Genomic DNA, 12,802 nt, shown 5'->3' with positions numbered 1-12,802 from the left:
TCCTCCTCTTGAAGGACTGAGCCTTAAATGTTTTTGGCAAAACGTAGTAAATTGGTTTTGCTTATTGAGGACTTGAGCTAGACACAGATTTGGAATATACACATGTTCAAAAAGCATGTTGGTCATGGAGGGCCTTTTTTGCTTTGTACCAGCTGTTCCTTCCAAGTTCTTTTGCTCTGCATTCAGTGTGCAATTACATATTTTGTGTGGCTCCTTTGAAAGGGATGGGCAATTACCTTACACATCCAGCAACATCTAAAATTGTTCACGCTGGAGGGAGGAGCAGGCACTCTGTCAGCTGCAGAATTGCCACCTCAAGCATTCAAAAATCATGACTCAGACCCAAATGAAATTTGTCTGAAAAATAACAAAATAACAACAGTGGGGATGTTTTGATTTGTTTTCAGCATCCTGTTCTGACTGGCTCACGGTGTCAGCCAACCACAAGGGCTAGAAACGAACTTGTTTTACAGAGGAGAGTCTCCCATAATCACAGGGCTCCAGGAGCTGGGGCTTTAAGGAAAGCACCACACGTTGTGCGACTAATGATAATATCAGGGGGGTTGCAACATTTCTGAGGTAAGAACTGAGGCACAGCTGGCATCTGCGCCCAACAGGGAGCGGTCTTGGGCCAGGCGGGAAGGGGTGTGACTTGGGCGCTTCATTTTGCTGGTCTAGGGAGGCTGAGTAACATGTTGTCCCTGGCCCTGTAAGGATTCCCCGCTGCGATACTGGCCCTTTAAGCAGCCACCTCCCTTCCCCGACAGGCCCCTCGCGCAGGGCTTCACAGCCGCCCCAGTCACAAGACGGGGGGGCCGAGCTCCTGCGTTGGCGGCTGCGCAGTTCTTACCGGAAGTGTTGTCTCGCCGCATACGCACTTCCGGGGGTGGGGTCGGGCCTGCTCTGCGCCGGCGGGCGGCTGTGCGCAGAGGGGAGCGGCGGCGGCGGCACTATGGCCGGGATCAAAGGTGCCGGGGGCAGGAGCGGTTGTTGGCGCTCGGCGTTGGGAGGGATCAGGGAGCGGAGGCGGATGGGTGCCCCGAGACCCAAGGTCCCAGCTACACCCCGTGCCCCGAGGTAGAGGGGGAGCCGCCGGGGCAGCGCCTTCGCTCCCCGGTGCGGGGCCGGTCTCCCGCAGCCTCGGGTCGGGCCCTCCACCCTGGCGGGGAGCAGTGGCTGGGCCGCGGGTGCGCGGAAACGGCTGTCAGAGCTGCCCTGCGCCCCCAGCGCCGTGAGCAGCCGCGAGAGACCGGGCGCCGCGCTGAGCGGTTCTCGGGGTGAGCGCTCTCTGCGGGGGAGACACGGTCCGGAGGCCCGAGTGGTCTCTTCCTCCGTGTGGCTGATCCAGGCCACCCCAGTACCCACCGCCGGGGGCTAGCAAACACACCCGTACCTTGTCCCCCCTTGGGTTTGACTGCAAGGTAGCTGTTTCCACGTGAAAACAAAGCCTTAGGCCTGCAGCACTTGATTGGTTTACCCTTGGCTCTCGTTCGTGGGGGCGCCTTTGCAGACAGGAGGGTGGAAGGTCAAATTTTAAACACCCACAACTAGTAAATTCTGCAAGAAATATTACTTTTGCTTTCCCTCGCTCTTCCAGTGAAAGCCATCTTCTGGCTACAGGCAAGCTGACTCCTCAAATCCTAGATTTACTCTAATCTTCATTTGTATTGTATCTATACAACTAGAATCTCCAGTAACATTTTTCATAAAACAAATCCTAACTTTAAATGGACTGAAATCTCTTGGGGAATACCTTTATGAATCTGTGAAGTTAAATAATTCTGATCTTAGGATTTTATTTAAAGACAGATTTACAGTGAAGCCAGCTGGCTGGTTAAGAATTGGTAAGACTTCAGTTTCTTGAAATCTGTCATTTGCCTCAAAATGTTTTCAGATAAAAATGAACACATGGAACCAAAAGCACAATAACTTAATGGGAAACAGGTTTAACATGAAATTTAACATATTTCTATATTAATAATTCCTTTGATTGTTTAAAATTTGAAATAAGCTAGAAGTAGCCTTAGGTACTAGCTCTGCTTCTGAGATCTCACTGATTTTTGCTGTATAATTTTATGTGGGTCATTTTAAGAGAAAATACGTAGAAGAAACCGACTGAGTGTACGGGGTAAACAGTACAATGTACTATGGGCAAAATGCTGTCAAATTAATGAAGGGCCTGATTCAGAGTCCTTTGAGGTCAGAGTTTTTGTTAGCTCCATTGGGCTTTGGAATCCATAAACAAACCGAATAATCCATTTTAAAAAATATGAAAGGAAAATACTTTACAATTACCTTACAATACTTTAGAATTCCAAAAACTCTGTTCACTTCAATTTTATTGTCTGAATCTATACTGGGAAATGGGTATGTATATACCACATAGCTTCAGGAGAAACCTCTATTCATTCTCCTTGCTAGCTTAATCATACTGCCAAAGTTAAATCACATTTTCCTCAGAATAGGATTAATAAATGAAGTAACCCCATGAAGTTACCTGAAGGGACTCAACCTCTCTTGTGGTTCAGAAAGTCCCAAGGTGGATATGACAGTCCCACTTGCATCATCTTTGTTCTTTAAGTATTAACAGGTGAAAATATGTAGCAAACAAAGAGGTGAAAGCCTCATTTTAAATTACATTCAAAACTTCATCTAAAATAGACTTTCTTTTAAAGCTTAATATAAATGTTCCTGTAACCAAAGTTACATTTTTGTGTAGTGTTAAATACAAATGTACAGAACCTTTTACTGTAATACCAATAAACATCTCCTTAAATTAAATATGAAACAAATGAGAAATAAAATGTTTGCTTATAATGCTCTAATGGCTTGGAATCAGTGAAAAGAATCTGGGAACTTGAGTTTCAGTAGATTTGAATGAATCCTACTTAATACACAAATGGTAGCACTTTAAATTTTACAGCTACTATGCTTTTCAGAATTAAATCTTTTAATTTGGCTGTATATCAAGTTAACATTTTCATTGGTAAATAACTGAGCAGTTTTAAGAGGACATTGTTTGATAGGATGTAAAATGAGGATTTAAAACAATTACACTTTCACATCAGTCAATGGGAATAGCTTCTATTTTCTGATTTAAAAAAAAAAAAGATTTCTAGTGGATGCAATTACCATACTTTATTTTTATATAAACGTGGACATCTCGGAGCATGAAATAAAATTGAGGTATATGTTGCATGTGACTTGACACTAATTTAGTCAAATATAACTTCAGAATAACTTTAAAAAAAAATCACATAAGAGAAGGTTTCAGAACATAGCCTTGTGAACAATTATCAATCTCTGACCTATGATACTAAACAATGAATAAGTATAAGGCAGTGAGTTTATACAAAGGAGGCTGGGCTTCTTTGCTAAAATCTTATTGTGCTAAGTGAATACAAGTAATTTAGAAATATGTCCAGTTGTATTTTTTGCAAGCTTGATTATGGAATATTCCATTCAATAAGCATGATTTGTGGCTCATTTCAAAGTTCAGCCCATTTGCATTATTAGTGTGACACATTTGTTTTTCACAATTCAAGTAGTTGAATAGATTTCCTTCAAACATGCAAAAAAATTAATCTTCTGTCTAGCCCCAAGGAGTTTTTGAGCAAGTGAAAAACAGGATTATTATTGAATCTGTTTTGCAACCTTAATTACAGCGTATTCTGTCAAGCAAATGCTGGGGAGGAATGAGATCAGCTCACCCCAATCTACTGCAATAGCATCCATTGATCTGTTTTAAATGTTTATAAAAGTAAAATTGACTTGGATATTATAGGATACTCTGTAAGCTCAAAAGCTTGTTTTTCTCCCCAACAAAAGTTGGTCCAATAAAAGATATTCCCTCCTCCACCTTGACTTTGAAAGTCTGTTAATGCAGCAGGAGGAGGCTGTTATCGCAATGATACCCATTAAAATCCCACATAAACAGTTATAATATACTTCCCACATAATATACTTCCCACATAAATCCCTTGACTTGTGTAGATATTGTTCAGCTTTGCCAACAGCCAAAAAAATTGTTAATGCTTTCAGATTGTGTAGTAGTGTTCCATGTGGTCCAGCAAACTGACCATCCTGTTCTTGATTTGTTTTCCTTACAGCTTTGATTAGTTTGTCCTTTGGAGGAGCAATTGGACTAATGTTCCTAATGCTTGGATGTGCTCTTCCACAGTACAATAGGTAATGTATACAGTTTGACTTCTTGCCCTTTCACTACTGAATAGTCTGTCCTCCAGATCCAGTGTACTGAAAATCCTTTTGCTGCACACTCGCCTGTTCCTATAGGCAGTTTTTTGATTATGGATTGAAAATGTTGGAAAAAACAAAGATCACCTGTGAACTAGTTCGCAGCTATCTGGTCAGAAGAGGGAAATCAACTAATATTAATAGGATAGTCTTAAATACAAACCATTAAGGAAAGCATCAGAAAAATATTTCTCAAATACTCCTTTTATCCTATAACCTCTGTGTACTTGCGATTGACAAGGGTTTTAGCATGTATTGAAATGGGAAATAGAAATGTATTGCCAGTGTGATGGCCACTTTGTCCAACAAGCTCTGTTGGATAGTTGATACATTCAGTGTTGTAGCTGAGTTGGTCCCAGAATATTCGAGAGATAAGGAGGGAAAGGTAATATCTTTTATTGGACCAACTTCTTGGTCTCTCTTGCCAACAACAGTTGGTCCAATAAAAGATATTACCTCACCTACCTTGTCTCTCTCGATTCACTGATAGACAAGCTTGTAGACCATCTAGCCCAAGGGAAGGCCCTTCTCGTTTCTTCTGTATACCAGGTCTGTTTGATAAATTGTCCTGCTCTTTCAACTTATGGTAGAATGAAAAAAATATACTAAACACCTCTTGCTAGGTAGGATGACATCTTGCACTGTTGTTGTGGGATAAGTTGTCCTCATGGGTCTGTGTTTTGGTCTGTAGCGTCCTTTTCCCTGCTTTCTGTGTGATAAATGTCAGGTGTAGTGCTAAATATACTTTGTATGACCCCTTCTTACTGAGTGAACGCTAAACTTAAAATATCTGCCAAAGTATTAATTTTCCAAGTTCTTAAAAATATTATGGAGGCATTCATTCCATTGCTTTGCTTTTTTTTTTATAAATGTCTGTAGAGAACAATTGTCTCCTTCCACAGATAATTTTTTTTATGGGCAGCTTTTAAGTCCTATTAAGCTTGGCTTGGTTGGTAAAATATTCAGAGTGGAGTTGATCATATCTGGTTCTCTTAAATGATGCAATGAGGCTCCCAGAAAAACATGGATGGATATGTCTTTCCCTTCATTATGTGCTTAAGAAACCATATCGGTTTAAGTGTTAATAAAATAAACCATTATTGCCAAATGGTATGGATGTATGGATTACATAATGGCATTGGTGCACTTGGATATTTAAAATGTTAAAAGATCTTGGCACTTGATTATTTTTAGTAATGATAGCTGGATTTGTGTTTTGTTTTAAATGTTTCAATACAAGTTCATGAAGCGAAGGGAGGAGCAGATTGAGATCTTTCTCTATAACCTTCTGAGAACTCCCTCTGAACCTGTTTTCCTCCACTGTCATTGAGGTCAGCTGAATCAGCCCCAGGCTTGAACATCTGGGGCTATTGCCAGAACATTTTCATCAGTGGGCCTATCTTGGTTATGGAATTCACTTCCCACATCAATGAACTGGAGCCAATATGTCTGTCAGTTCATGTTGGAATGCCCCATTCTTAAAGTTTTGCCTGAATAGGAAATCGATTAAAAGAGGGTTATAACTTTGCAGTGGGGCAAGTGACTAGTTCTTAATATGCTTTGTACAGCAATCACTGTGGTAGGGGCTTCTTAAACTTTCCTGTTTCCTGGGTGGTAGGATAAAAGTATAATCTTATATCAGGAAAAGCAACAATAAAGTATTTACTGTGGAGAAATGGGAATATTAACTCTTGTCTCTTTTTTTCTTTTCCCCAGCCAATACTGGCCACTGTTTGTTCTGTTTTTTTACATCCTTTCTCCTATTCCATACTGCATAGCAAGAAGATTAGTAGATGAAACAGATGCTACAAGTAATGCTTGCAAGGAACTAGCAATATTTCTTACAACAGGCATTGTTGTCTCAGCATTTGGACTACCTATAGTATTTGCCAGAGCACAACTGGTTGGTAATATTTCCATATGGGAACATGTTCTTTGCTAAATGATTCTATGTTGTGTAATACTCTCTCTAAGCTTAAAGTTTTGCTGATACATTTTAATATAACTTAAACTAAGATGTTTAGAGTGTACCTGAGTAGATGAAAATATATATAACACAACAGCAATATAAAAACTTACCCCCAGAAACAAAACTAGAAATGTTCCAAATAATTTGGAGACCCTTTCCAACTATTACACAAATGATAGTTCCTTGGTAGTCAGCTATTTCTCTTTCTTCTTTTTGTTAGGTTCAGTAAACAAAAATATAGGATGTCAGAGAATGATGAAAAAATGAGTGGCCCTCATTCTAATCCATGTATAATTCTCTTCAGTCCCTCAAAACACTCTGTACTGCTTTGTATTCTTTCACTTACACCTTTTAAAAGAATATCTAGTCTGCTTTAATTCCATTGAGAAAATCAGAAAATAAAGTTGTTGTTTAAGTTCTTTCCTAGAGGGAAACCTCCCAACTGAAGTGTGGCTTTCAGAAGTGCCTGAGGGAGTCAGGTGCCCAACTTCTATTGACTTTTAATGGATTCTGAACACCTAATTCCTTTATATGGCTTTTGAAAATCCCACTTAGTTACCAAGATAACTTTTTTTTTTTAGAGGGCTGCATCTATAATTCTCTGTTTAGGCAAGTCTGGTACTCGGGCTAGCAACCAAAGAAGCACAAGGGTAGGTTGAGAGCAGACGTGTTTTACTGTGTTATCTAACCCTGCTTGGAGCAGGTCTAGATGACATGGTGGTGAAAAGCAGCTGTGCCTGTACTCTAGCACTTCCTCCATTGCTAGCAGTGTGGGGAGCTGCTCTGGTGCCGGACCAACTGTGAGAGAATTGTTAAAACATGTACCTGGGCTTTGTGGTTTAATTTCAAATCATAATATACAAACTTGTCCTTGCATCAGTGACTTGTTACACTTCAGACCACGTTCAGTAACTTTGCATACTCATTTTTGTCTCATTTGGTTGCTTCTGCTGTCTGTTTCTCTGTATATGTAACTAAATTTCCCTTATCCACAGATTTTGTGGGGAGCATGTGCACTCGTCCTCACAGGGAATACTGTCATCTTTGCTACTATCCTAGGATTTTTCTTGGTCTTTGGCAGCAATGACGACTTCAGCTGGCAGCAGTGGTGAAAGGAGTTTAGTACAGAACTGTCATAGACATCTTGTCATTCAGTGGCCATCCATACAAATGAGAGAAAGGGCAATAAGGAGAAATAGCATAGCAAACCTTGGGTGTATTTTAGATCCTCCTTTTCACCTTGTTTATTGTAAGTGTACTATCTTGACTGACTTGCTGATGGATTTCAAGGTTTCTATTGTTTGGAAAAAGACACTGTGTTCACTTCCTTTTATCTAAATATGTTTAGTATCTCACTTTAAAAATTGTAATTGTTGGTTCCATTCTGTTTTTGTATTTATGCTACATATAAATGCTGGAACAAGAATTTTTAAATGGTTCCATTGAAAGTTTTTTTTTTTAAAAAGAGCAACAGTAATATTGAGTTAAAAGATGAAATGTATCTTTTTTTTCTTGACCATGGTGACTAAAATATGATGTACAAAGGAGACAAAGTAAGCAATTTTACTGCCCAAACGACAGCATTGTCAATAAGCAAATGTGTATGGGGGTGGGGGTATGCATAATGGGTGGGAGTACCAGTTGTAGACTTTTTCTGTTCATACCTCACTATGACTGAAGTATTGATGTCACTGGCTTGGGGATGGGGCTTCTGCCAATAAGCAGGTAATTATTTTCTGGGATCTGATTCCTATGTTTTTAACACCCTTAAAGGAGTACTTCCCCCTTTTTGTTCTCAACTCTTGTATGGGTGTGACATGCAAATCTCTTATCTGTAAGTTTATTGATGCTATAAAATGCAAAATTTAAATTGCATTGTTGAGAAAAGAAAACTGACATCTAATTCCATTTTTCAAAAAATCTGTGTTGAAATGTTTCTATTTATAAGTATTGTATGTTTTTGGTCTTATGTCAACTTTTCACATTTTACCAAAGGGAGGTAAAATGTTCATTTATGGAACTACTGATGTGTGTTTTTGTGGTTTTTTTTTTTTTTTTTTGCAGTGGATACAAAATATTTTCCCCGCTTCCCTTTTTAAATTTATTTTATACATAGTATATATTGAGTAAAATGGCTTTTCAAATGTAGACTAACACTTAAATCATAGGTATTTAACTTGTGTAAGAAAATTGATTGCTATATGAATATACAGTACCGTCAAAGCACAACTTTTTTGCAAGTCTTTGACTGAAATGATTTCCTAGTGACTGTCAGTCTTTCAGTTCATGCATTATCTGTTAACAGTAATGTTATCTGTAATAATTGTAGTTCTTGTTCCATAAGGCTATATCACCTGTAATTTACAATATTTAAGACAAGTTTTCTGCATACCTCTCAGTTGTCTGTTTTTAATTGAAGCAAATCCTATTTATTAGACATTCATCGTGGTAGACAGTGGATTAATGCAGATTAGCCAGGCTTGATTGTATTAGATGCATCAATAAAGCTGACCAAAAATACTTCTTAATCTATTTTTATTCAACTTTTTTTAAAATGAAGATTAGAAAGCTAACTGTGCAGGCATGATAAAAATTGATTACTTAGGTCTTAATGACCAGTGCTTCAGTATAAAAAAGCACAGAGTAAGTGGATCTTGTCTTATCTTGTTTGAAAGGGGATTATTTTATTTACACGGATGTAAACTAACTATAAAACTATTTCAAGTCTGATAGTTATATATGTGATATTGTATGTTCAAGATACTTAGTCTAGTGTGTACAGCTATCTGTCAGTCTACTAAAGCCACACAATGTTGTGGCTTTGAGCAATATTCTCCATAGCTATAAAGGAACTGAAGAATAAAGTCATAGGTGTGCAGAAAGTGAGTCTTTAGCAGATAGCATTTCAGCCACCTGTAAAGACATGTAACAGAAGAATCTGCTGAGTAAGGTGGAAATTTTCAAAAGTGCCTAAGTGAGTTAGAAGCATGTCTCATTGACTTTCAGTGGCACTTGTCCATGCTTTTGAAAATCTTCTAAACCAGTGGCTAAGGATAGTACTTGCCTTCACACAAAAGGTAGCACTTGTGACTTTGACAGCTCCTGCCAGATTCTTGAATTTTTTTGACCTGTCCCAGTCAATTGCCCAAGAAATGAGTTCTGTTTTTCCCATACCCACATTGCTTTCCTAGTTGTCATTGTAATACCCTGTTACTCTTCCACTTGACCACAGAATTTTTTATATTTAATAGCTGTGTATTTTTCTGTATATTTGCATTGACAGCATTGTGTTCTTGACCTTGCACACTAATTAGACATAGTGCTGTCTCTGGTTTCTAGGCTAGACACTTGAGAGGTATGATTTTTCCATATAATATGCACTGAAATAGCATTGCCATCCTTCTATAGAGAACTTTTAATGATGAAACAATAAACATTTTAAATATCAGCTTGAGTTCTGGGTATTTAATTAAAATATACTGTTATGTTAATCAAAGAGTATAATCTGATGTGTTTAAAACATGGATTGCTTTCCCCAACTTGTTTTCATAGGCAGTTGCTATTGGAACTGTTGGAAAAATGTGCTTGTTTTCAAAAATTACTTGAGGCAGTTCTGTGAACCAGTACTTCATTAATCTGAGGCTGCTATTGAGGCTTACTGTGGAGGTTTAAGATTATATATTCATCAGTACACAATGATGTCCCAACAAACTCCAAAAAAGCCATAAAAGATCATTTAAAATGTTTAGACACTTTTCCAAGTCTCTCTCCCATTTTCTTGAATTTCATTTGTAAGATGTGTAATATCAGATACTACCTCTCTAACTTAATTGTATATGCTTACATTGCCAATAGATGTCACAATATGGGGACTTCTGAAATTCTTAAATTATATATAACAGTATGCTAAACCATACAGTATTTTATTAGTTGTAACCAGTGGATTCGCCCAAGCTAGCACAATTTAAACTTAAATATTCCACAGTAATATGTTGTCAGTCAAAACTCTGGTATGTTGAGCTTCTGCTACATTTATTGCCTCAGTACACACAAGGTATAAGAATACTCATTTATAAAGAGTGGTGTGAAATACGTTTATCAGCAAACTTCTGAAAATTGGGAAGTGCCTGTTTCTAACAAAAGAAATCAATGGAAACTGTTGGATGAGCCCTTTCCTTTTTTCTAGGGGGGGAAAAACTGATAACTTGATGGGGTCAAACCAGTTTCTGAAAAGCAAAAAACATGTATTTCTAACGTGTGAAATCTGAGGAAAATTATAATAGATGGTTTCTAATGGTTGAAACTTTAATTTTCTAACCATCACTCATAAGTGAGGAAACAAGTGAGTCAGAGTCCTGCAGTGGGTGAGGGAAGAACTTATGACCGTAACAACGAAGAGCTGCTTTTCTGGGGTAAATGAGATCTCTTGGGACCAGTACTGGGGGAAGTGTTAATATAGTTTGTTGGACACAACTGAGTTGAGACTATTAAATTAGCAAATAAGGATTAGGGATACTTTAGGTCTAAACATATCAATGGACATTAATTAGCACAATGGCAAATGGAATTTGACTAGGATAAGTTACTCTTGACTAAAATCTAAAATACTTGTTGTGACGTTCCCCCCTGGTGTTATCTGGACTGGTGATCTGCTAGGTCACTCCAATCCTTGACTCTGGGAGCCAGCCTTACCTTGCTCTGCTGTGAGAATCTCCACTCTTGGGCTGTTCATGCACAGCCTCTGGCATGGAAGCTGCTCCCAGCTACTTGCAAGCGAATGACACTAGCCAATATCTCCGGTCTCAGACACAACCCTAGGAACCTCCATCTTGCAATGTCCAGTTATGCCTGCTGGACACTGCAAGTTTGAGTTTGTCAAGTGAACAAAGAAATTGATATGTACCAGGCTTGTTATCCCAAAGGAAGCCTCTGACATGTTTCAAACCAAATGCACTGCTTCAGGTAGAATAAACAAACTTATTAACTATGATAGATTTTAAGTGATTATAAGTCAAAGCATAACAAGTCAGATTTGATCAAATGAAATAAAAGCAAAACATTCTAAGCTGCTCTAACACTTTCAATGTCTTTACAATCTTAGATGCTTCTCACCACAGGCTGGCTGGTTGCTCTTCAGCCAGGCTCACCCCTTTGATCAGCGCTTCAGTTGCTTGGTGTGGTGTCTGTAGATGTAGGTGGAAGAGAGGAAGAGCATGGCAAATGTCTCTTCCTTTTATCATGTCCTTTCTTCCCTATTGGCTTTGTCCCGCCCCCACCCCGTCCAGAGTTGCATGAGCATTGTCTCTCCAAGCAAGGTTGAGCAATTCCCCTGGTGTGGCCCCATGCAGGTGAGTCATTGCAGCACCCATTGCAGCTCCCTTGTTGGACAATGGCTGTTGATGATTGTTTGATACCCCACTTGGGTGTTGGTTACCTTCCTTGCTGTTGCCTCTGTGGAGCTAATATTTGGCTGATTCCCCTAACTTACAGCATGTTTTAGTGACCACCATACAACACAATTCTTTTCTCATATATGAGTTAACGATACACATCTATGGATAGAGAAATGACTTCCAGCAGATCATGACCTTTCCCCTGATACCTTACAAAGCATGCTTTATTTGTAAGATCACAATTATATGAAAATGAGGAATATGGGGGCTACAGTATGCTCCCCAAGGTATAGAATGTCACACGCATGAACTCTGAACTTGCACTATCTTAGGAGTGGAAAAGGCCAAAAAGTCCTTGTGGATGGATAGTTTAAAGAATAAGGCTGCCTATTGTTTTTAAAAAAAAAAAATTTAGGTTGCATTTGCAAAAGGATGGATACTACAGACTTGAACTTTATGCAATCACCTGGCCTCAAGAAACCACTGAGATTTAAATGTTTATACAAAAATAGTGGTACAATGGGTTTACATACCAGAGACTGGAAAGAAAGTGAAGTGTTAACAATGTCAACATAAAATGAAGCTTCTGAGTCTGTTGCCTATTACAAATTACTCCTTCAATGAGTAGAGTGTTAGCATAACTGGAAAAAGTATAGGAAAAATGTTTAGCATGTAGTGTTCCCTCAAATTTGTCTACTGTGTGCAACAAATGATCAAGTCTAAAACCTCTAAATGTAATCTCTCCCACATTGTCCATTTATTTATAAAATTAAGTCAGTGGCAACGTTAATCTACCAATTTACTATGGAAGTGTTACATGTACTTGTTCTATTATCATTTTAGTTTTCGTGGATCTTGTTCCTGGGCACTGTTGCTAAGCTGTAAGTTAAACAAGGAAAGGCTGTTTGCGCCAAAGATACTGTTAAAATCAAATCCTGTAACAACAGCAAGCTGTACTTCATGGTCATTGTATAGTTTGGCTATTCTCAGCACAGGAGTGAAGTTCTGGAACAGCCTTCCAAGAGGAGCAGTGGGAGCAAAAACTTAACAAGCTCAATCTTGAAACAAGTTAAGTTTTTATGCAGGGGATGTGTCATAAAGGGAAGGCTAACCACCTTTAAATCCCTCCTGGCCAGAGGAAAAAACCCTTTCACCTGTAAAGGATTAAGAAGCTAAAGATAACCTC

The 12,802-nt window shown here is 38.8% G+C and overlaps 1 protein-coding gene across 1 annotated transcript; it reads left to right on the top strand.

Annotated features, from left to right (window-relative positions):
* The first annotated feature begins 851 nt into the window (after nt 1-851).
* On the top strand, nt 852-9,671 carry LEPROTL1 (leptin receptor overlapping transcript like 1). Its single transcript, XM_048846869.2, has 4 exons — nt 852-968; nt 4,110-4,188; nt 5,971-6,157; nt 7,219-9,671. The coding sequence occupies exons 1-4, from the start codon at nt 953-955 to the stop codon at nt 7,333-7,335; spliced, it is 399 nt and encodes a 132-aa protein (XP_048702826.1). The 5' UTR covers nt 852-952; the 3' UTR covers nt 7,336-9,671.
* Nucleotides 9,672-12,802: the final 3,131 nt, after the last annotated feature.

This window comes from Caretta caretta, chromosome 4 (assembly GCF_965140235.1).
Source record: "Caretta caretta isolate rCarCar2 chromosome 4, rCarCar1.hap1, whole genome shotgun sequence".
Lineage (NCBI taxonomy): Eukaryota > Metazoa > Chordata > Testudines > Cheloniidae > Caretta > Caretta caretta.
The sequence above is the reverse complement of the archived record's forward strand: the minus strand, read 5'-3'. Positions and strand labels throughout refer to the sequence as shown.